The sequence below is a fragment of the Bos indicus x Bos taurus genome, chromosome 14 (assembly GCF_003369695.1).
Source record: "Bos indicus x Bos taurus breed Angus x Brahman F1 hybrid chromosome 14, Bos_hybrid_MaternalHap_v2.0, whole genome shotgun sequence".
NCBI classification, from domain to species: Eukaryota; Metazoa; Chordata; class Mammalia; order Artiodactyla; family Bovidae; genus Bos; species Bos indicus x Bos taurus.
In genome coordinates, this window is record NC_040089.1 from 31,677,030 (window position 1) to 31,702,490 (window position 25,461).

General features: G+C 36.1%; 1 protein-coding gene across 1 annotated transcript in view; it reads right to left on the bottom strand.

Annotated features, from left to right (window-relative positions):
• The window catches only part of ARFGEF1 (ADP ribosylation factor guanine nucleotide exchange factor 1), a 129,047-nt gene that overhangs the window by 58,396 nt on the left and 45,190 nt on the right, over positions 1 to 25,461 (bottom strand). The window contains 9 exon segments of the mRNA XM_027561117.1: positions 321 to 454; positions 1,362 to 1,537; positions 12,702 to 12,800; positions 12,803 to 12,811; positions 15,875 to 16,151; positions 20,798 to 20,977; positions 22,568 to 22,714; positions 23,911 to 24,067; positions 24,583 to 24,613. Of these exon segments, the coding sequence (XP_027416918.1) occupies positions 321 to 454; positions 1,362 to 1,537; positions 12,702 to 12,800; positions 12,803 to 12,811; positions 15,875 to 16,151; positions 20,798 to 20,977; positions 22,568 to 22,714; positions 23,911 to 24,067; positions 24,583 to 24,613 (1,210 nt within the window).

A 25,461-nucleotide genomic window follows, 5' to 3' on the forward strand; every position in this document is an offset into this window, starting at 1 on the left:
GCTACATTACTTCCAGTGTTACGTACTATACTGAAAAAATAATTCACTCAGTCATTCAATCCCTGATGAGCACCTACAATGAACCAGACACAATTCTATAATGCTGTTCGTGTGCTTTCAGAAATAGTGCAAGACATCTACTCTAGCTAAATTTTGACACTCACTGTTTTTTAATTCCTTTTTTTTTTTTAAAGTAAAATAACCCTAAAAAATAATTTTGAAGGTCCTAAAAGACAAAGAGGAAAAAAGAAACCCCAAAGACACAAGAAGGTTCAAGCTTCAAAACCTGCATCAGTCAGGCAGAACAGCCGAGGACTTACTTTGGATCCGGTGGTCCATCCGATAGTGGTTTCATTGACAGTTTACACAATGACCTGAATACTAGAAAGGCATCCTTTTGTAAAATGTGGGAAAACTTAGCACCAGGTGAAGGTCCTGAAGAATTTCCAGATTCCTAAATGAGTGAACACACCATGTAAATAAAGGCATTTGCCAGTATAAAATCATATCAGTCTTCAATATTCTTTACTCAATCAGTAGGGTGTGGGGTTCTATTGGAAGGAAAATCAGATGAGGAATGGCCACATGGCTTTTCTTTACGGTGACATGCCACTCCCATCCCCAACAATAAATATCTCTTTTAAAACATTCCCCCAGCTACCAAACTCTTAACGTTTACTTGGTTTATACTACTACTAACAGAAACTATTAATAGCACATCGTGCCTTGATAAGATACCTCGTCCATGGCCTAAGCTATGCTTTCTACTACCAGTCCCTGGGTATTTTATCTTTTTGTCCTATTTTATATTTTGTCTACTTTGTGCAGATAAGACGTAAGACAGTCGAGACTATTCAGGCAATGTTTAAAAGTTATTAACTGATGAAGGCCAGCAAGGCCAAGAAGACTTACCCCTATGTATGGGGCAATGATTCAGAGTAGGATTCCCTTATCTAAAAAGGTAAGGAAAAAATATACCAAATATAGGGGAGGAAGGATGAGGAAGGCCCATCACTACTACAGTATGGATTTCACTGCAGCCCTAAACAAAGACAATGTTCTCTAGCTAAAAGTTCTTTCTTCTCCTAGTATACTAGAATTATCCTATGAATATGTGATAATTTTTTTTTAATGTAATTTCAATGGGAGGGAGATGTGAACACCTATAAGACACATTCCAAGTTGGAAATTTAGCTATCAATATTTTAAAGAAAATAAACTGCTCAGATTTATATCAATTAAAAAAGTTTTTATTTCCTCAAACTGAAATCAGCCAGCACTATCAACTGGATATATTCACCACAAGGTGCTGGTAGCCTATCAATGTTTAAGATGAAGAGGACTTTTTCCTTTATTTCTACCTGAGTATCATTGGAAGAGACAGACAATCTGTCATCAGGTAAGGATGGTGTATAAGCAACAGAAATTGGTGTTCCTGGAATTCCGTTTGCTTGAATATTTTCACTGTCGCTACCATCCTCTATGGTTCCATTGTTGCCATCTGCACTTACATTTATGGTAGTCCTTTCTCCCATATCTGAAATGGCAAGAATAAAAAACATGCAAACATTTCTAATTGAAGTGTGCTAAAAAGGCATAGACTATTTAAAATGAAACAGTAGCAGAAAAGCAATGAGAAGCAAGATGTATTGGCACCATTTAAAGGTTAGCATAAACAAGTAAGTATTCATTTGGAATACATCCAAACATGATTTGTAAGTAGCTCTAGCAATGAAACACACTCAGCTGATGAAAGGCTAACCAGAATGTGCCAAAAGAGAGGCTTAGTTGTAGTCTACTAATATATTAGCATTTACTAAACTGAGTTCTAATGAATGCTAATGCCTTAAGACAATGAAAAGAAAATTCTTCCAAACAAAATTCCATTTTCAAGTAAATTACTAAAATGATGGAAAATATGTATCTTTATTATAGATTTTAATTCTCTAATACGCATTGAGTTCTCCGAAGGGGATATACAATATGCAGTGTTTCCAAAATTCATTTTATCACAAGACTCCCCCTTTTTTAGAACACCCATTAATACCTCTAATAACATAGACTCTTTGGAACAATTATGGAAATAATGGCCCTGAATATACTCCAGTATGTCACTCTGAGTAATCACACTTGTAAGATAAATAGAAATAAATGACTTCTAGTAGAACAAACATAGATAATGAAATAATACCAAGTTTTAGAACTACTCTAGGTGTAATGTATGTTATTTAAAAAAGGAACACTTCATAGCAGCATTATTTACATTAGCCAAGGCATGGAAACAATGTAAGCAATTCCCTGGGTCCAGCCATTAGAACCTGACACTTTTACTGCCAAGGACCCCCTGTGCAATGTCTGGTCAGGCAACTAAAATTCCACAAGCCCTGCAGTGGTGGCCAAGAAAAGAAACAATCTAAATGTTCATCAGTAGATGAAGGAATAAAGATGTGTGTGTGTGTGTGTGTGTGTGTATGTGTGTGTGTGTGTTTGGGGATGGGTGTGTGGGTGTGTAGGACTGGCCAAAATGTTCTTTCATGTTTTCTAATTCATCAGTAGATGAACGAATAAAGATGGGTGTGTGTGTATGCGAAGGCCCAAATGTTCTTTCAGGTTTTCTGATTCGTGTGTGTGTGTGTGTGTGTGTGTGGGTGTGTAGGACTGGCCAAAATATTCATTGAGGTTTTCTGGTAACATCTTATGGGAAAACCCAAATATTTTGGCCAACCTTACACACACACACACACACACACACACACACACACACACACACACTGCAATAATACTCAGCTTAAAAAAAAGAATGAAATAATGCCCTTTGATGTAACATAGGACCTAGAGATTATCATACTTAAATGAAGTCTTTAGAAATAGAAAGAAAAATACTACATGGCATCACTTTTATGTGGGATCTAAAATACGACACAAACAGGAAAAGACCCACAGACATAAAGAACAGGCTTATGGTTACAGGAGTAGGGGATACAGGGGAGGGATGCACTGGGAGCTGGGTTTAGAAGATGTAAACTATTAATGTTATATCAATATATAGAATGAATAAACAACAAGATCCTACTGTATAGCCCAGCAACTATATTCAGTATCTTGTAATAAATCATAATGGCAAAGAATACGAATAAAAAAAGGAACACATACATGTCTGTGGTCATAACTCAGTAGCTGTCTGGCAAAGAACCACTCCTTTCATGCTACCAAGTAAAAGAAGCTATAGGCTAGCATAAGGGAAATACAATGACTAGAAGGAACACAGATTTCGGAACATGAAAGACCCTTGTTTCACCCATGTCACTACCATTTAACTGGATAAGTTACTTGTCATTTCATCTTCTTTTGCCTCAGTTTTTTAAGTAACGAAGATAACAATGTCTATAACAATGTCTGTGAGGAACACCAACAAACACACACATGCACAATACAAAAAGAACACAACTGGTTCTCAATTAGTGGTAGCTATTATTAATTTTGTTGATAATTGATAACATGTGCCCAATTTTTTTTTTTAACTGATCTGGGTAATGAAAGGAGTGTACCTGGTAATACGCTCATGTCTGCTACACTAAATACTATTATGGCTTTCTATATATATGTAAAGAATTATATATACATATATATATATATATATATATATATGGAAAACCAGATGAGGAATTTATAAAGAGCTCCCTGGAAGAAGGCACAAAAAATTTAATAATGATTATCAGAAACTGGTAATTGTTTCCCAAAGCACTTACTCCAAACTTTTTTTTTCTGCCCTTCCCTTAGTAAACAACTTAGACTTTCTACCTAGCTAAGTAGATAATTTAACTTAATTCACTCTTCCTCACCCCACCAGAAAGTTCCTTAACATCAACAATCATCTTTTCCTTCCCTCTCATTTCAGGGAAAAAAACATTCCTTCATATTTGTACCTGGCACACCATTCATTCAGCCTCAAAAATTCATCTCTTCTTGCCTAATTTAGTAGTACGTTTCTCCCCAAATGTTTTCTTGTAATATTACGGTTTCAATTTGTGCACATAACTGGATCTTCCCCAATACTCAACCAACACACTCAAGTCTTTACACTGTAAAAACATGATCTTCCTTCAACTCTTGCCACATACCAGCTACTGTCTATTTTTCTTTTTTAATCAAATTTCTAAAGGAATTAATAATCACTGATAATACCTTCCTTCTTAGGAAATTTCTTGAAAGAACTGAAAACATTCTTTTATTGTCAGGCTTTGAAGCCAGACATGCTTGGATTGGAGTCTTCACTTTACCACTTCTTACAGGTTACCAATCTCCCAGTGCTTCAATTTTCTCATGTGTAAAAAAGGGAATCATAACAGTATCTAAACATCTCCAAGTCTGGGAGGATTACATAAATAAACACAAGTAAAACACATAAAATCATTAAGGATACAAGGAAAGCACTTAACAGATATTATTATTCTCTCTGTTTTTCCTCTAATTCTCCCTCTAATTGTTCCCTAAACAATTAGTGCAGACTTCTGTTTACAAGGTGGTGAGCTAAGCCCACTAATATATCTTCTCCTTTCATAAATCTCACTGAAATTCCTAGGAAAAAATATAAATAGGAAAAATTGTCTTTAGTAGCACTGGAAAACTAAGGAAGATACAATCAAGAGATCAAAATCTTGAAAGAATTCCTAAAGGTTAAGAAGAGTTTCTGGGAATTCCTTGGTGGTCCAGTGGTTAGGACTCAGTGCTTTCACTACTGGAGGCCTGGGTTCAATCCTTGGTCATGGAATTAAGATTCCACAAGCCACATACATAACATGACCCCCTCCAAAAAAAAGATAGGTTCAGATTAATGGAAAAGCCAACGTCAAAAGCCTGCGACTGAACACGTACAAAGGACAGAGCTACCTGAGAGGTTGCTGAATTGCGCCATGTGGGTTCCAATAAACTCTGAAGCCTAGATAGAAAGAAGGCCAAGGGCTATAGGGGAGGAGGGGAATCCTGGGGAACCATGCCAGTGTCTACCAGAAGAGCTGTCCGCAGCCATTATCATGGAGAAGGTATTAGAAATCAGCCTGTTAACTGAAGTGCAGGAATTGCATAGTAGGTCTTATAACCTAAGAAGAAGGTAGTAGGGAGAGAGCAGTATCCCAGCTCACTCAGAGCGCTGCAATAAACAGAGGGAAAACCAACCTGGTAAAGCAGTGAAATCTCCTACAAGTTCTGTGCTTCCATTCTAACTGTTTCTGCTTAACTAATGCTAAATAAAGCCCTAACTGAAGGAAGGCAACCTAAGACTTCCTGGCAAAGGATGGGAACAAACCAACAAGTTGGAAGAACACCCCCGACTCCAAGTCTAGAATTTATGAAATGTTCAAAGAGCATTTATCCTAAGCTTCACCTGGCTTAAGTTTGTGCTTACAGCACAGCCCAAGGACCACTACACCACACTCTGCTTAGGGGAGGCCTGTGCTTCTTATGATTAGTTCTCAGCTGGGAAACAAGGTCTGCCTTTGGATCACAGTCAGCTCGCAAATTCTGGAGAGGAAAGCCTCATGAGAACTGGAAACAGAGCACACAAAATGACTGAGAAAGCTCTTTAATCTACCCTTTCTAGTCTTTTTTTTGTGTGTGTTTTCAGGAACCTCCATACTGTTCTACATAGTGGCTTTTAAAAATTAAAATTCCCACCAACAGTGGAGGAGGGTTCCTAGTCTTTCTAGTCTCCAAATAGACAGAAATGCAAAGTCTGTAGACCAAAAATAAGGACAAAGGTCAGCACTCTGAGCAAATGGGTTTCCTGGTGAGAGAGATTTTATAGCTGGAACAATTTTAATTAGTACTCCCAGATATATGTAAAAGAATACTGTATCAAACAGGAACAAAGTGCTATGAAAAAAGAAGCTCAAGAAAAACAGGATTCTTTGAGACAAAAACAAAATTACTGAAATACAAAAATATGAAAAGCAGCAGAATGGACGTTGATGAATAAAGTACTGGAAAGCCCCTGTAACATTCTCTCTGAATACAGAATCGTAAGACAAAATGACGGAAATTAGGAAAGACTGTCAGAGCAATTCAACACTGGATAAGAATAAATAGCTCAATGTAACTGTATAGGAAACACCAATAGATACATTAGGATAAATCTGGGATTTCAAATTAAGTAATCTGCTCAAAGAGCAATGCAATCACATCAAAAGGACATGAGAATTACCCTGAAGGGATTCCTGACGGTAAAGAATTACAACACACTGAACAATAGAAGAATTTATGAGCTCATGGTATTTTTTTTAAAGGGAGATGCTCTCACAGAAAAATGTTAATTTATTAGAATTATGAAATCACTACACTGATTTTAAAGCCACTAAGTGAATGTATCTTCATATGATCTCAAAGTGTCACTCTCAGATTACTTATTAATGATAAAGGGAAAAAGGTTCCCTTATGGTGAAGAGAGCTGGTGGTCACTATCTTTACCAAGTAATCTAAACATATCAACAGCTGGTAACTTCATTATGTACCAATTTATATGATGTAATATACCAATATTACCAATGCAGTATTCTGCCAAATATATTTACTCTAAATCAAAATAAGGAAACTATCAGATCAATTCAAAACGTGGAACAGTCTACAAGACAATATTATACTCTTAAAAATACATGTTATGAAAGATGAGAAAAAGCCAAGAGGACTTGTTCTAAACTAACGAGACCCAAGAGAAAAATCAAATGCAGCGAGTGTCCCTAGAATATGTCCTGGACTAGGAAAAAAAAAAAGGACATTAAGAAACACATTTGGGGACAACTGGGAACATTTTTAAATTTTATATTAGATTTTCTTAAAAGAGTGTTGTTTTTGCTAGGTGTAAAAATGGAATTGTGGTCGTGTATGAGAATGCCCTTATTCTTAGAAGATATATGCTGAGTTATTTAGGGTGAAAGTAGCATGTTGTATACAGGCAATTCTCAAATAGTTCAGCAAAGACACACACACACACACACACACACACACAGGTCTATTTAAAGACAATTTTAAAAATGTAGCAAAATTGTTAATTAGTGCCCTATCAAAGCACATACAGCTTTCACTGTACTGTTCATTGAACTAAAAAGTTTGAAAACTTTCTAAATAAAAAAAGCAAAACAAGGGAAAAATTTTTCACTTCACAGTCTGTGTTCATATGTATTAGAAACTAGCAAGTGTTTCAGGTAAAGAGCCAGACAATAAACATTTAGGCTTTGTTGGCCATATGATCTTTGTTGCCACTACTCAAATTTACTTTTGTAGTGCAAAGGCAGCCACTATAGGCAATATATAGACAAATGAGCATGACTGTATTCCAATGCCACTTTATTTACAAAAATAGGTGATGGATCAAATTTGGTCCACAGATCAGTCTTCCAACTCCTAATATACATGATGAGACTTTAAAACAATGCATGGGTACCTAATGCTCTTTCTTTCATCTTTTATAAGTTCATGGTTTTTCAGGGAAAAATTCATACCCCCTAAGACCATGCTGTCTCCTTTGCTTCTACACCTTTCTGTTTGGTAATCTACTTCAAGTACTAATTTTAACAGAATGACTCCCACCTATAACACCCACTTGATATCTCTCAGGCCAGAGTTCTAAGAGATATCAAGGCAGGTGTTATATTTCCATTATATATTTCATGAACATTTTCACATGAATGGCACGCCTGAAGGTCAAGTTCAATGTCAAAATAAAAATTAGTCCCTTTTTCCTCATGGCAACCTCCACTTCAACAATTCTGTCAATAATTCTACCATCTACTTAACCATTTAGGCTCAAAACTGGGCGACTGCTTGAGCAGGAAGAGCTAATATTAATATAGCAGGCCTGAGACTGCCTATGCTCAGAAAGCCCCGCTTGCAAGGTTGACCCATGGCTGGAACCTCAGAACTTGTACTTCAGAAGGGTTTCTACCATCCCCAGAACTACTGAAGTGGCTCACTGTGCCCCAACAGTTTGTGCAAATAATGTTGTTTATCCTGTAACACCAGTGTTCTCTCTGGGAATCTGGAATCTAGGAATAGGCAGCTCGAGGGTGCCTACAGGACCAGGCCCCAGTAAAAACTCTGGGCACTCCAGTCTCTAAGGACTTACCCAGGTAGACAACACTTCTCAGTTCAGTGTTGGAGGAATTAAGTTTCTCAGGCAGCTTCACTGGGAGAGGACTCCTGGAAATGTGCACCTGACTTCCTCAGACTTGGCTCTGCACACCTTTCCCCTTTGATGATTTTGCCTCATACCGTGATATGTCATAAATCATAGTGCTGAATGTTACTATATGATGAGCGCCATGTGTCCTGCTAGCGAATCACCACATCCTTAGGTAATCCTGGGAATTCCTGACACTTCATTTTCTCTTTCACCTAGATGTCAATCATCTGCAAGCTCTTCTTGATTCAACATCTATTATCTCACTTCTCATTCAGTTTTTCCTCTCCATTTCCACTGTTACTGTCCTATTTAATTTTAGATTACTACACACTGATCTTTTATAACTTTCTATTTCTCCACTTAGCTTCTTAGAATGTTATTCTGATAAGTTCATTTCTTAGTTCTAAAATCTTCAGTGGTAATTTTATTTTGCCCTAGGACAAAATCCAAAATCCTAAGCCTGGAATGTATAACCAATCATTGGTTAAGGGAGTCGCTTAAGTGAAACCACTCAGTCGTGTCCGACTCTTTGCGACCCCATGGACAGTAGCCAACCAGGCTCCTCCGTCCATGGGATTTTCCAGTCAAGAATATTGGAGTGGGTTGCCATTTCCTTCTCCAGGGGATCTTTCTGACCCAGGGATCAAACCCAGGTCTCCTGCATTGTAGGCAGATGCTTTACTGTCTGAGCCACCAGGGAAGTCGCCAACCTTTGGTTGGCTCCTAACTATTTCAAACTTATTTTCTACCATATGACACAACATCCTCTCCACTTTACCCAAACCAATGCCTGCTGATTCCCAAGTCATTCTCTCCAGACTTTAGCCAACAGTGTAAAACCATCACCACCACTCCCCACACCAGCATGAACAGTGTCCAACCATCAAACACCACTCCCTACACCTGCATAAATCCATCGAGTCACCTCCTATATGAAGCCTTCCTGTATAATTCTAGCTAGAAATAACCATTCCTTTTTTCTGAATTTAATAGGATTTTAGCTGTTTCTTTCTAATGACACTTATCTTACATTCCTACACTCCAGAACCTTTTTCCTTCAGAGCATGGTCTATTTCAGATAAACTTTTGTATCTCCCTACAGAGCCATGCCACCACTGACTCACGCTTCCACCACAGACTCCTGGACACTCACGGGCAAGTCTGGGTCAGTCCCTTGTGGGGTCACTGCTCCTTTCTCCTGGGTCCTGGTGTGCACAAGGTTCTGTGTGTGCCCTCCCAGAGTCTGTTTCCCCAGTCCTGTGTCAGTTCTGGTGGTTTTATGGTAGGGTAATGACGACCTCCTCCAAAAGGGCTTATGAATGGACTGGAATGCAAAAGTAGCAAGTCAAGAAACACCTGGAGTAACAGGCAAAATTTGGCCTTGAAGTACAGAATGAAGCAGGGCAAAGGCTAATAGAGTTTTGCCAAGAGAACTCACTGGTCATTGCAAACAACCTCTTCCAACAACACAAGAGAAGACTCTACACATGGACATCACCAGATGGTCAATACCGAATCAGACTGATTATATTTTTTGCAGCCAAAAATGGAGAACCTCTATACAGTCAGCAAAAACATGACCAGGAGCTGACTGTGGCTCAGAACATGAACTCTTTATTGCCAAATTCAGACTTAAATTGAAGAAAGTAGGGAAAACGACTAGACCATTCAAGTATGACCTAAATCAAATCCCTTATGACTATACAGTGAAAAGTGACAAATAGACTCAAGGGATTAGATCTGACAGACAGAGTGCCTGAAGAATTATGGACAGAGGTTCATGACATTGTACAGGAGGCAGTGATCAAGACCACCGCCAAGAAAAAGAAAGTCAAAATGGTTGTCTAGGAAGGCCTTACAAACAGCTACGAAAAGAAGAGAAGCGAAAGGCAAAGGAGAAAAGGAAAGATATACCCATTTGAATGCAGAGTTCCCAAGAATAGCAAGCAGAGATAAGAAAGCCTTCCTCAGTGATCAGTGCAAAGAAATAGAGGAAAATAACAGAATGGGAAAGACTAGAGATCTCTTCAAGAAAATTAGAGATACCAAGGGAACATTTCATGCAAAGATGGGCACAGTAAAGGACAGAAATGGTATGGACCTAACAGAAGCAGAAGATGTTAAAAAAAAAGGTGGCAAAAATACACAGAAGAACTGTACAAAAAAGAGCTTCAAGACCCAGATAATCACGAAGGTGTGATCACCAACCTAGAGCCAGACATCCTGGAATGCGAAGTCAAATGGGCCTTAGGAAGCATCACTATGAACAAAGCTAGTGGAGGTGGTGGAATTCCAGTTGAGCTATTTCAAATCCTAAAAGATGATGCTGTGAAAGTGCTATACTCAATATGCCAGCAAATTTGAAAAACTCAGCAGTGGCCACAGGACTGGAAAAGGGCAGTTTTCATTCCAATCCCAAAGAAAGGTGATGCCAAACAACGCTCAAACTACTGCACAATTGCACTCATCTCACACACTAGCAAAATAATGCTCAAAATTCTCCAAGCCAGGCTTCAGCAATACGTGAACTATGAACTTCCCAATGTTCAAGCTGGATTTAGAAAAGGCAGAGGAACCAGAGATCAAATTGCCAGCATCTGCTGGATCATGGAAAAAGCAAGAGAGTTCCAGAAAAACACCTACTTCTGCTTCACTGACTGTGCCAAAGCCTTTGACTGTGCGGATCACAATAAACTGTGGAAAATTCTGAAAGAGATGGGAATACCAGACCATCTGACCTGCCTCGTGAGAAATCTGTATGCAGGTCAGGAAGCAACAGTTAGTACTGGACATGGAACAACAGACTGGTTCCAAATTGGGAAAGGAGTACATCAAGGCTGTATATTGTCAGCCTGCTTATTTAGCTTATATGCAGAGTACATCATGAGAAACGCTGGGCTGGAGGAAGCAGAAGCTGGAATCAAGATTGCTAGGAGAAATATCAATAACCTCAGATATGCAGATGACATCACCCTTATGGCAGAAAGTGAAGAAGAACTAAAGAGCCTCTTGATGAAACGGAAAGAGGAGAGTGAAAAAGTTGGCTTAAAGCTCAACATTCAGAAAACTAAGTTCATGGCATCTGGTCCCATCACTTCATGGCAAATAGATGAGGAAACAAAAGAAACAGGGATAGACTCTATTTTGGGGGGCTCCAAAATCACTGCAGATGATGACTGCAGCCATGAAATTAAAAGATGCTTGCTCCTTGGAAGAAAAGTTATGACCAACCTAGATAGAATGTTAAAAACTAGAGACATTACTTTGCCAACAAATGCCTACCTAGTCAACACTATGGTTTTTCCAGTAGTCATGTATGGATGTGCGAGTTGGAGTGTAAAGAAAGCTGAGCAGTGAAGAATTGATGCTTTTAAACTGTGGTGTTGGAGAAGACTCTTGAGATTCCCTTGGATTGCACAACCAGTCCATCCTAAATAATCAGTCCTGAATATTCATTGGAAGGACTGATGCTGAAGATGAAACTCCAGTACTTTGGCCACCTGACATGAAGAACTGACTCATTTGAAAAGACCCTGATGCTGGGAAAGACTGAAGGTGGGAGGAGAAGTGGATGACAGAGGATGAGATGGTTGGATGGCATCACCGACTCAATGGACATGAGTTTGGTTAAACTCCGGGAGTTAGTGAAGGACAGGGAGGCCTGGCGTGCTACAGTCCATGGGGTCGCAAAGAGTCAGACTCAACTGAGCAACGGAACTGAACAGAACCATGAAATTTTATGAGCTGCTTAAGTATTTGTTGAATGAAAAGATGTATGAAAAATTAAAATGCAATCAGATGAATATGTGCTTCAAATGTTCAAACTAAAGAAGGAAATATATTATTAGAAATGATGCTACAAATTGAAATCAGGTATGGCTGAAATAGTACTATTGTCATTCAAGAGCCATACTGTACATTTAATTATATTTCTAGAGCATCTGTAGCAAGGTACTGTACTTAGTCCTATGCAAGATACAAGAATTAAATAAGCTTCAATGGATTTCTTGAATCTAACGCTATCTATAAATCTATAATATTATTTACAAAAAAAGTGAGTGAAATTCCTAAGAAACTTTAAAAAAGTTTTATAATACAATCCACATGGTAGGACTTGACCCTATACCCTATATTATGACCTAGTCATAATAATAAAGGTATAAGAAATCACAATTTTTTCAAAGATATAAAATACTAAAAACCAAATAAATTTAAACAGTTTCTAATTTATAAAGTTTAGCATATTTAGGAGGATGAAGAATATACCCTGCCTGTATCCCACCAAACAAAAAATAATAATAAAACGGTATCAACTTTTTTAAATGCAGTGGAAATAGTGGATTTTTACTTTTTTAAAAATTATCACTGAAACTGGAGAAAAAGGAATTACTCTTTTATAAGCAAAGACACTTAAAAATTTTTTCTACATACAATTTTAGCCTTTTTTGTTCCACACATTATAAAAACTGTCTCCACTCTTAGATAAAACGTAAGACAGAATAAATTAATTTCAAGTCAGATACACTACCTCCAACAACGATGTTCACCATTTCTTCTACAATGCTCTGTACAATGTCCTGTGGCTTTTCCTCACAGTCATGGTTTTCTCCATCATATAATATATCATTTTAGACAATGCTTTAAAAGAGAAAAAAATTTAAGAAAATATCATTTTAGCTTTTTGGAAATTTTTACTAAACATTTATAATGGAAAAAATCTAAGAAATTAAGAATAAAAGAAAAAATCAAATAGATATATGAAAGTAGATGCAATTATTCTTTAAATCTTCAATATTTTAACCAAACCATATTTTTAAATGTTTTATAATTTCAAGTCAACTTCAAAAATGATTCATTTGACAAGCTATTAATATTAATTATTCAACTTCAAGTTTTCTAGAAGATTAATCCTTTAGATTAATCCTATAGATTACATAATCCTTTAAAAATCAAAAAATTTTAAAGTATTCTGAAGGAAACATTTCTAACATGTCCCACATGCTAATCAAATAATATTAAATGTAATTAAATCTTGTTTTGATTAATGAGGCCCACCAATAACAACAAGCTTATTACTGTGCTCTAATGTAACAAGGTCACTGAAGAAACAGAGACAAGGCTATCTGGGCCCTTCCTTACTATTTCTTCCCCAACAGACTCCACATATCCAATTTAGTTTTATTAATACTAAATTTAATAAGTAAAAAAGAATTCATCCCTCAATTTAACAGTAATTGAAAACAGATATAACTGCCAATCAGAAATTCTGAACACACAAGAAACTAATAAAACTTGATATAACTGGTGAGCCTGTAAAGACTATTGCAGATAAAAATAGGATTTCCACTGGGTTTTCTGAAATGCTGAAAATATCTCCGGAAGGCTCAACCAGCACTTTATGATGCTTTGGGAACTGGGATCCTGTTCTGGGAGCCACTGCCCTATACCAAATGGCCTCAGACCGCATGCGAGCCGACAGTGCTACTGTCTACATTCCCTGATCTCCACTCACCCTACGATAAAGAACCACTACTTATAACTCTGGCTTCCAGAAGTCCGTTCTTCCTACTGTTCACTGCTCCTAATCTACTGTTTGCTGCATTCTGCAAAATACTGAATGTCACAGAAGAAATTTGATAAATAAGCATGTCAAGTCAATAACTTTACAAAAAATTCAATACAACAGCATTTAGATTCTTCCGTGGAGTAAAAACATAAATGTCTTGAGAGATAATCTTTCCATCACTCTTAAGGTGTGTGTTTCTGCACTCTACTTGGCTAAAATTATTACCAAGAGTCTAAAAAGTAATAGTTTCAATGTAACTAAATATAGTCACTAAATTTTGCACAAAATGATTAGTGAATCAGAAGTCAATTCTCTTTTAAGTCATTTGACAGAAATAGATTAAAGTAATATTTATTACACATGGGAAACCATTGCAGAAGTTAACTGTTATGGCCGAAGTCACATAGCCAGGAAGTGTCAGAGATGTGATTCAAAGCAGGTGACCCCACTCCAGAGCATGCACTCTGAACCAATGGCTCACAGGCAAAATTTTCATTTATATAGCTATGGGGAGAAAAACACCTTTAAATTCAAAGTAATCACAATATGATGCAGGAATTATGTTGTATTTGTAGCTCTGCATCCTGAAAGCACCTACAGTGGTGTCTACTACACAGTAGGTGCTTCCATTCCTTGGGTCTCAGCCTATGTTGTTTTTTCCGTTAGAAAACTTCCTAAATTTTCTAGCCAGTCAACTCCTACCTTTACCTGAACAAGATCCAGCTAAAACATCACTTTCTCTACAAAAGTACCTCCTAACTTTCCTCGACAGAATTATCTCATGCATGTCACCTGCAGGGTATAACTCATTTATACATGCCTGACCTTCCAGGCAGATGATGGATACCCTAAGAGCAATGGCTACACCTTTATCAGCTTTTTAACTCCAGTTCCTAGCACAGTGCCTGGGACATAGTATGTGAAATCAATGTGTGCTGAATGCATGGATGAAGAAATAGAAGAATAAATAAGTTGCAGCTTTCTTATAGATCAGCTCTTTGAATCAGTCCCTTTATAAGCTTACAGTGAAAGAAGGGGAAATTTTATCAAGGGCAGACTAGAAAAACATAAATCATATTATAGGCAGTGTGGATTCACTATTAGCATGAGTACTGAGAATGCTTGGTTTACCAAAGTGTCCCTTTTAAAATAAACACTAAATAAAGCACGAGAGAGTAAAAAGCCACTTATTCACGCCACTGCCAATGTTCATGCCACAGTTACAGAAAAGATGTGGTTTAAAAAAGTCAAGAGCTGAAAATATACTATAGAAGATTTTCCTCAAAGGCAAGTAAAAACAGAATTCAGATGAACTGTAACTAAACCCTAACCATCCTAACTCTATTGGAAAGGTAACAATTTCCATCATTTTTTGACACCAAGCTAAGGAGGGATGAAGGGAAGAAACTCACTGCCTGGCAATTTTATAGAATAGCTAAAGCTGAGAACAATGTTTGAGAGGAAAACTGATTGCATGTGATTATTTTTAGAGAAAATTTGTAATATAAATAAATATAGTTTAATTTTTGTAATCTTGTAACCTTTTTCTTATAAATAAGTATACTTAGAAAAAACACTGCCAGAGAATATCTAAATATCATTGACTATTACATGTCAGGATTTAAAAATAAGTATTTTTATATGTCAGGTGGTTACTCAAAAGATTTCTTTTCATATTTAATTTCAGTACTCTTTTGACAACAGTATTTTGTGAATTTAAAATGATGTCCTAAAATTCTCAGTCACATTCCAGAAAACCTTACAAATAAATAGGTCTCCTGTTTGCTATAAACTAATTTTAAGAAACCTGAAGTGCCTACATAACATGCTCACAGACATTTATGACCCTCTTTAGCAACATATCTCCTCCAAACCCATCTGTAAATCATCCTGCTTGTGAGATACTAATGAATGCATAATATCACTAATAGATGTTGTATGGGCTGAAGTAAAATTAACTTTACCGACTAGGCTGGAAGAAGTCCACAGTTACCACAATGTGTCCGATATGCATTAGGTCATATTACTCTTTTCACATTTCTTTACCAGAATTGCCTTCCTACATTCTTCCCTTAATACACACTCCATGCCACCCACCCCGACCCCCCCCGCAAACCCTTTCTCAAAAAGATTACTTTCAGCTGCAGTTGCCTGATCGGCTTCAGTCTGTTCATTTTCTGCACTGGAAATATCAGATCCATTTTCGGGCTCTGTATCATCCTGAAGGCTTTTATCCACATCATTTGTCTGGGGATCAAGGTCCCCTTCATGTTCTTGGGGTATGTGATCAACAGTCTGAGGTGGCAAGTATCTGAGTTGAGGTGATTCAGGCTCATGATGGCTTACTGGAGACTGCAACAGATGGTGGTGCTGTCGATGCCTTTCTTTTTCCATTTGTTTGGCTTCCTGCAACTACAAAGAAAGAAAATAATTTCCTGTATTTGGCAATAAGAACAGAGATGGACGTCTTTCACTGTGTCCTCTTGTCAGTATTTTTGGTGTTTAAATGATGTAAATGTATTACTTAAAAGAAAAAACAATTTAAAAAAAAATAACCTTAGGATGATAACTAGATTGTTGCCAACAGAAAAGCAGACTTACCTAAAAGCAAATAAAAGTTTCACTAAGGGAGGAAAAAAGTAGACAGGGAAATAAAATACACACACATTCATTTTTACTTATATATACAGAAACAAAACCTAGACATATATATAAGAAGCTAGTAATAATGGTTATCTATAGGGGACAGAAGTTAGGAAAAGTGGAGGGAACTTTTCAGTGAATACCTTTATGTAGTATGTTCTTCTGTCACCTTGTCAAATGTATTAAAAATAATAAAATTACAATGAATAAATAAAATGGCAGTAAGTACTTAAATGCCTCTGACCAATCAGTCATTTAAAGAATGAAAACTATCTATAAATGTTCCAGTTTTATTTTAGGAGACCTGTCGTTTTTATGTATATAATACCACATGTAAAATTGGCTCCCTTACAGGATGCTAAACACAGTAATTATCAAGATCACAGGGTTTCATTTTTTAGCACTTTATTGCTTTTAGACACATCTCTTTTGGTCTTCATGACCTAATAAGAAACATTCTCACAGAATTAATTTCCACAAAGATAAATACTTTACAGTGTCAAATATGAACATTTCATACTCCTAGTAACATTCCAGGTTATGTGTATCATAAAACTAAAAAAGAGAGAATATGTGTGTGTATATATATATATTCTTTTTTTCTTTTTGATTCACTTTGTTGTACAGCAGAAATTAACATAACATGTGAAGCAACTATATTCCAATAAAAATTAATTTAAAAAATTAAAAATTCTAGTTTATGTGGAAATATCAGAATTAGTTATATGAATTTATAAAGTTGAATTAAAATATTTTAATGCTCAAAAGGTAGTAAGAGACTTATAATCTACATCATCTAACTCCCTTGTTTTACAGATAAGGAAACTGATGGGCATGACGAGTTGCACACACAATCAGAAGAGACTTCTCAAACCAAAGCTTTAGCCCATTTATGAGAAAGTCAATTTCCAAATTAACAGCGAGGAACCTATGACCTGCAGTCCAATTTCACCCTCAGCCTAACCTCAGCTAATTTGTACCATGGTTTAGTAGGGCAAGCACATGTTTTGGAACTACAGACAAGAACAGTATTGAATTCTAGCTTTTTTCTACTTATCCTAGACTTGTATAAACTCTAGAAACGTTCCTGAAAATAACCTTTAAACATTTTCTATATACTCTCACACTTTCTAGAGCAGGATTTCTCACTATCAGTACTACTGACATTTGGATCAGATAATCCTTTGTTATATGTGAGTGGGGTTGGGATGGGGTGGACACTGGCTGCTGTACTGAACTGAGTTTAGCAACATCCCAGTCCATGACAGGTCATGACTCACCCCAGCAAGTGTCTCAAATGTGGCTTTGGGCACCTCCAGCTGAAGACGACCACTCTAGAGAAAGAAACTAGCATTTTCTCCTTTCAAATTTTAGAACTGAACACTTTATAGTGATTTTATTTGGAAAGGCGAGGAAAAGTTATCAGTAGTATATATAAATGAATTACATATCCAGCTTAGAATATTTTAGCATATGTGGAAAATCACTCTGTCCCCCCTTTAATTTTCACTCTCTTCCCTTTCCTACTTTTCTCTAATTATCCATAGCACAGAAGTAAATATGTTTCATGACTTGACACATGTTCATAGCCTTTATCATAATTCAGTTATATATTTGTGTGATTATTTAAGACTCACTTTTCCCTCTATGTTTCACAGATTTTAAGATCTTTGAGAGTAATGGTCATTCAGTGCTGGTTTTGTCCAGCACTGTATAACTGAGAACAAGAACAGTGCCAAGAACATAAAGAGAAAACAGCATAATCTGCTGATTGAGTCATTAAAAAGTGATAAAGTTAGTCTCATTCTTTTTTTTTATATAAATTTATTTATTTTAATTGGAGGCTAATTACTTTACAATATTGTAGTGGTTCTTCAAAAAGCAGCAAAACTATTTTTTGTGGTTGTAAAATATGAGCAATAATCCAATGCTAATAATCTAAAACACAGGAAGAGTGACTGAATAGACTATGGTACATCCTTGAGTACTATACCATCTGTCAAAAAGAATGAGGAAGTTCTTTAAGGACAGACATGGAATGCTTTCCAGGAAATACTGCTGCCTGAAAAAAGTAAAGTATGAAAGAGTATCCAGAGCAGTGTGGAAGCCAGTCTTCCTAGGACGGCCACCAACCATCTCCATTTCCGACCCTCTCTTCCCAGTAGAGTTTCCTCCCACACCAGGCCAGGGTGGTTTCGGTGATAGTTCAGACCATGAGACAGACAATGTATAATGGCTTCTGCCTTGTTTCTCTTTCTTCTCATTCTCTAGCCCAGTAAAGGCTTTAAATAACCCCATCCCCAGTTAATACTGTGATCCACACAGCCAACTAACTGCAACCTCTTGTGAAATCCAAGCCACAGCCACCAGCTAAGACACTCGGGTTCTGGACCCTCAGAAACTTTAAGAGATGAGCAGCTAAACTATGAGGTTTAAGCAGCTGAAGTTTGGGGTGATCTGCTATGCAGTGATAGATAACTAATACAGCATGCTACCTTTCATGTAAGAAAGGTGATATGAAACCATACATACATGTGCTCTCTTGTGCTCAAGAAATGCAGAAGGATAAACCAAAAACCATAGAGATGAGCTACATACAAGAGGTGGAAAGGCAGGAGGGAGAGGACTGGCATGATAAGAATGAGAATACCTTTTGTAGATCTCTAACTCTTAAGGCACGGTAGGGTTTAATTTACTTAAAAAATAAGCAAGCAATTAAACCAGAACGTGAGGGGTATTGAAATGGAAAACAGGCAGTAATAAATGAACTTAACTGTATTATAAAGTAATAACATTATCCCATTGAAGAGTATGGAGAAGAGAAGAACTAACCTAAGTAACTCTGGGAACCATTCTAAATGGATAGATACTATAAGGCTGAAGACAAAAAAAAAAAAAAAAAACAAATATAAATGTTATAATGTACCCAGTAAATTTGCTTCTCACAGTGGAATGAGTCAGCAATTCAAAAACTATCGTATGTATGTAATAGGCCTGAACAAATAATGTATCACAGAAAATGAAAGCCTTTTATCTCACTGTATAGAGAGAAGAAGTCACAAATAAAGAGAGGAGGCTGCAATGAACCCTGTGGTATTGGAATCAGAAGTATCAGTATGAACACATAAGTTTTAATATATACGGATGGGTAGTCACATACAGATGTGGGGGAGGTAGGGAAGGGCGGGTAGTTAGTATGCACACATATATTTCCTAGTTCAATCCACTGAGAGGGAAGCAATAACAACCCAGCTGCAATGAACACACCTAGCACTCAGACTTTGGTTCCTATTACCATTCAAAGGAGCCAGGGCTCCCTGTTTATGTGTCTACTACTCCAGACGTAAAGCAGAAAAAATTCAAAATGAGCCTGGAATATCCTGAGATTCCAGAAGTACTCAAAAAAGGACATGGGCTTGTCAAAAAGGACAGAAGGCCAAAGCTGGAATATTTGGGGCAACAAAATAATAACAGAATTAGATTAGAAACCACAGAATAAACACCCGTGAATACGGACTGATAGAAATTAAAAACTGAATGAAAAAATACAAAAGGAGAATTAACTCTGGTTAATAAATATATAAGGAGAGAGAAACAAAAACCTGTACCAGGATAACACTGCAGTAATAACAGTTGCCAACAAGATCTACTGAGGGATACTCAAACTGGGTGTGGGGGAGTGTGAAAGAATCTCCAAGATATTTATTAAATGTAAAAGAATAAATTTTCAGTACAGGAACCTGGAAGATACCACTTTAAGCAAGTAATCAGGGTTACTGTACTTAATAGTATTATACCAGTGTGAATTCCTGTTTCCCAACATTGTAATATGATTATGCAAGATATCGGTATTAAGAAAAGCAGAATAAAGAGAATCTCTGTAAATACCTCTGTAATTTTTAAGTTTAAAATCAGTTCAAAATAAAAAGTCAGAAGTTGGTTTTCAATTATGAAGACCTAAACAATTAAAAAAGATTCTCTAGCTACTGGTCTCTTACTTTCCTTCCCAAATATATTCCATTACTACAGAAATTTATTTCACTTTTTAAAGGCTCAATGAATAATTTTCTATAAGAATAGATCACACTAGGTAACTTCTAACTATATTCACTGATCTAAGCTTGAGAGCAATAAAAATATCAATTCATAAACACTTCCATCAGGATGATGCCAATCAATCTCTATCTTTCAAATTCTATTTGTGATGAGAAAAAAACACAAAACATTTTAATCCAAAACCAAACAAGTCAGTAAGCCAGTCAAAACAAAATACCACAGATCTCCAGTACATAAAACTGTAAACAAAGATATTTTCTGCACAGTCACAAAAGATTTTATTATAATTTTTTCAAAATCTTTTCTATAGTTGATGCCTGTGGTGTTCTATACCATCTCTCTCATTTTTTAATACTTACTGCTTGGTTTTCCATGCGTGCAAAGATAACATTTAACATCTGAGTAAGAGTAGCTTTGGCTGTTGTCTGATTGATGAGATTTTTGCTTGCTAGATATATATTGTAACATGTTCTCACAGCTTGCAGTACAGTTCCTTCATGAATTTCTATGTGTTGAGATGTTACTGCAGTTAGTAAAGCCTTAAAAAAAAAAAAAAGAAAAAGAAAACTAAGATAAAGCAATTTTTCATATCCAGAGTTTCAGCACAAAAATACATGGCTATTTTTGTATCAGAATTAACTTTCAGACACCATTACCACTCTAAGGTAAAGTATACAAGAGTTTCTACCTACCTTAAATATATCATCAACTGTGTCATTTTAACAGAAATATTTTAGTCTACTAAAATGCACAACATTAATACTGTCATAGTATAGCACAGATATATGCTTCATATGATGTATCTGTTGAGCTAAACATCAACTTTACAGAATATATAGTGTCCTATTCACTTTCAAACTTTTCTGAGATCTAACTTTTAGACTGAACTCAGTGTGCTGTTGTTATTGTTGAAGATAAATGTTTTAATTGCTTTAAAATAAAACATTTAAAATAATCCTCCAATAAAACAAACAGCTTTAATTTATGTGTACTGTCACATGTTACTCAACTTCTCAAAAGCAAGGACTCGTATCTTTGTCCTTCCATTAACGTGCTGTTCAGTGCCATGTAGGTCAGCACTGAGCACATACTAAACAAACCACAGCTGACATGAAGCTGCAAATGAGAGGCCAGACTGGGTGGCTTTTTTATTTTTTTTTATTTTTTTTATTTTATTTATTTTTTTTTTGGGTGGCTTTTTAGAATCAAGATATTTTATGATTTATGAAGAGAATGCTGCTATGAGACTGAAAAGCTCAGAGGGGTGATAACCACACGTAAAGGAACACATTATACATGTAAACTAAAGTACTAATAGTACAAGAGAATTTTGCTGACAAATCAACATACCACCACTGCTATTAGCAGTAACATTAAAAACTGAGTATCTACATAGCAGACTGAAAACACAAATGAGTGATTTTTCTTTAAAGGAGTTTAATGATCCAGGTGTATCAGAGCACAAACCTAGGACAGGATTACCCGAGCAGGTTCAGCAGACTGACAGGTGCAAGGGAAAAAGGGAAACTGGTGCACAAGTGTTTCACATGGTGAAGCCTGGGACTAGAAAGCAGACTACAAGGGGTATGACAGGAGAAGAAGAAACTAGAAGGGTCACGGGACCTTCACATGGGACCCTAAAACTCAAAACATAGATCATGCCAGAAACTGAAAAGCTCTGGAAGATTGTGGGGGCCTAAACTGGGACCTTCAAAATAAGAGTCTTCCCCTAGTGAACTCTCAGCATCTAATAATAAAGTCCCCTGAAATAGAATCTAAAAAGCCCAAATGAACTTTATCTTATCTGGAAAGCACAAAAAATGACTTTTCCCAATGCTCTCAAGGTAAAAGTGAATGCGAAGTCGCTCAGTCATGTCCGACTCTTTGTGACTCCATGGACTGCAGCCTACCGCGCTCCTCCGTCCACGGGATTTTCTAGGTAAGAGTACTGGAGTGGGTTGCCATTCCCTTCTCCAGGGGATCTTCCCGACCCAGGGATCAAACTTGGGCCTCCCACATTGTAGGCAGATGCTTTACCATCTGAGCCACCAGGGAAGTCAAGGTAAAAGGCTTCTGATTTTAAAAAGTACAGATAATGAATAACAAATTCAGTTCTTATAATTAATTACCTTTATTATTTGTAACTGAACTCCTTCATCTGTTTGAGGACCTTGGAAACAGCCACAAATTGTTTCAATAATTCTATCAATTAATTTTTTGCCTGGTGTTGTACTATCTGGAGCATTGCCAGTCAAGTGCCCATAAGCAATAAGTTTCTGAAACCAAGAAAGAAGATAAAGATCCTGATTAAGCTAATATGTATATATATATATATACACACACACACAAACACACACATATACACTAATAAAATACACATTAAAATTATAATATACAAATTGATTATATGTTAAACTTTTTACACAAAAATATTAAGATATAGTAAAAGTCAAGGCTATACCAACTTTTCCTGAAGAAAGCTTTATTAGCTATAAACATGTGAAATCATTTACACTTGTAATAATCACAAAAACAGCAAAATAATGATAACAAAACCATCGGGCAATACTTTGACAAAGGCAGGCCTTAGAACTTGTCTCTGATGAGTTGTAACAACTCACTGCCTTCTATCCAAACATTACTGATACTGCTTTTGTGAAAGCTATCTTAACACGCTCAAACGACCCAAATCTGTTTCCAAATTGGATCTGTGAATATGCTGAAACCCAATTTCCACACACTGGCCACAATGTATCACAGATTTGTTCATGTATCATTACCATTACAACCCTGGAAGAAAGGCCTTAGATATTATAATTTTAATTTTTCAGAGAAAACAAGGCCACAAATCAAATGAACTTATCCTTAACCTATCTTAACAACAAATCATATGGATATGATCTTTTCCACTCAACTGTTAGTTTAAAAGGTATAATCCCCAAACAGTGAAAATACCTGAAAAGAGAAGGACTCTCTCTCTGGAGGTTTGTCTCACAAATATCTAAGAGAATCTGCATACACACGTGCACACACGCATGTTTGTGTGTGTTAAGTAAAATAGGAAGACAGAAAAGAATTTTCTGATATAAATAAAGGTCAGTGCTAAAGTTTTGTAGTAAGTATAAATATTGAACTGTTAATATTAACCTACTGCTTTACATAAAACAGCAAGCATCTAGTAAAATCACTGCAAATAATGAAATATGCAAAATCACCAGCAGGTTAACTTTCATTATTAATAACCTTAGAAAACACTGCCTCTCACTAAGCTAACTAATGATTTGTATTACCTTTAACCTAGAAACATCTTTTTGCAACTACTGTTTCTTTGAGTGTAAGAAACCATTTAGTTTCTTACCACAAAAAGAATAATCAAGGCTTTCACATAAAATGCCTGAGCTATTCATCAACTGTAATATATAGGAATACATTCAAATTGGAGGGTTTTTACATAGTGCCATTTTATACATACCTGTAAACAATCTAGAGATGTACTGACTATGCGGGGACATTTGGACTGGCATGCCAATTCAAAGGGGAGGAAGTACTTGTCTGCTTCAATAAAATTTGTCTTTGATTTCACTGGTGGAAGGGTGCTTGATCCAGCTTTTGCTTCTCCGTGAGGAGGACTAAAGGAAAAATGAAGAGTTTGATTAGAATATCATATTCATCATCTTGATGATATTCTCACTCTAATTCCAGTTCTAAAAGGCACTGTGCTAAACCAATCTTCATTTTCTCGTATTTCATGAGGAAACCAAAGCCCAGAGAAGTTAAGTGATTTGCTACAGGTCATAAGCTAGTCATCAAAGCTATAACTAAACTCAAGAAAATTATTTAATTAAACAATTAATTTTTAAATTATATAGGTTACTAAATATTTAGTAATCTTTCTAAACATGAATCAGTCTTTAAGGAAAGACAAAGCATATCTTACGGTATTTCAGAAATACCCTTATTTATAAAATCTTTTTGTATTTATGTTTATAGTATTTCTCAAAATCATTTTTTAAAAATTGATTTTATTATAAAGATCACATACAGAAAATCTGCCACATCCAAACAGAGATGATTACATTATTATTTTGCCAAGACTAGTAAGTTTGCAAATTATTTTTACTGAAGGAAAAAAAAACCCACAAACCTCTGCTTTTCAGTTTCCGCTTTTATTTCCTCTGGTTGGGGGCAGGGGAAGAAAAGAAGTGTACATTAGAAAACTTGACAAGAGAAAGATCATTAACTAATTTGATTACAGGCTTTAATTTATAACTTCTACAAGATGTCAGGAAGAATACAATTTCAAAAAAAATTAGGTATTAAAACTCCGTTGCTGCCAAATGTATTAATTTACACAAATAATGTAATTCTATAAGACTTATGAAGAACATACATTAACAACCACAAGAATAGGTACAAATTACAGATTACTAATTTTCAAAGCATTTCCTTTTCTCAAAGTAGTTTTTTCTTGGGGGAGGAGGGTCAAGTTAGTATTTGCATTAACCAGAGGCATTAATATTAAGAACAGAATAATATGTATACTGTATTCAAATGACAAAATATAAGGCACATGTGGGTGAGGAAAATTACTCAAGATACCCCCTTGGGATTATCTCAAGGCGATTATCAGGCCAGGGCTATAAATTCTTGATCATGTACAGATGTGTTGATATTTAACCAATTTTTCTACTTACGACTATACAAGGCACTATAACATACACATGCCCAATTTAATGGGAAATTTCCCCTTTTGCTGTTTATATCCATAAGAGATGAGGTAAATTTGAGGAATTGTACCTGTCACAGAATAACCTTAAATTTAATAATTGAGGAATCTGGTTAATTGATTAAACCTGTAGGAAATTTGTAAGAAAAGCATTCAAATATACCATTAATAATAACTATAGTTATTGAGTATTTATTATGGGATAAGCACTATTACGTTTCACATGGACTAACATATTTCTTAACTTGTAATAAATGCCTAGTAACACCTCATTCAAGGAAACTGCTTCTCTGACGA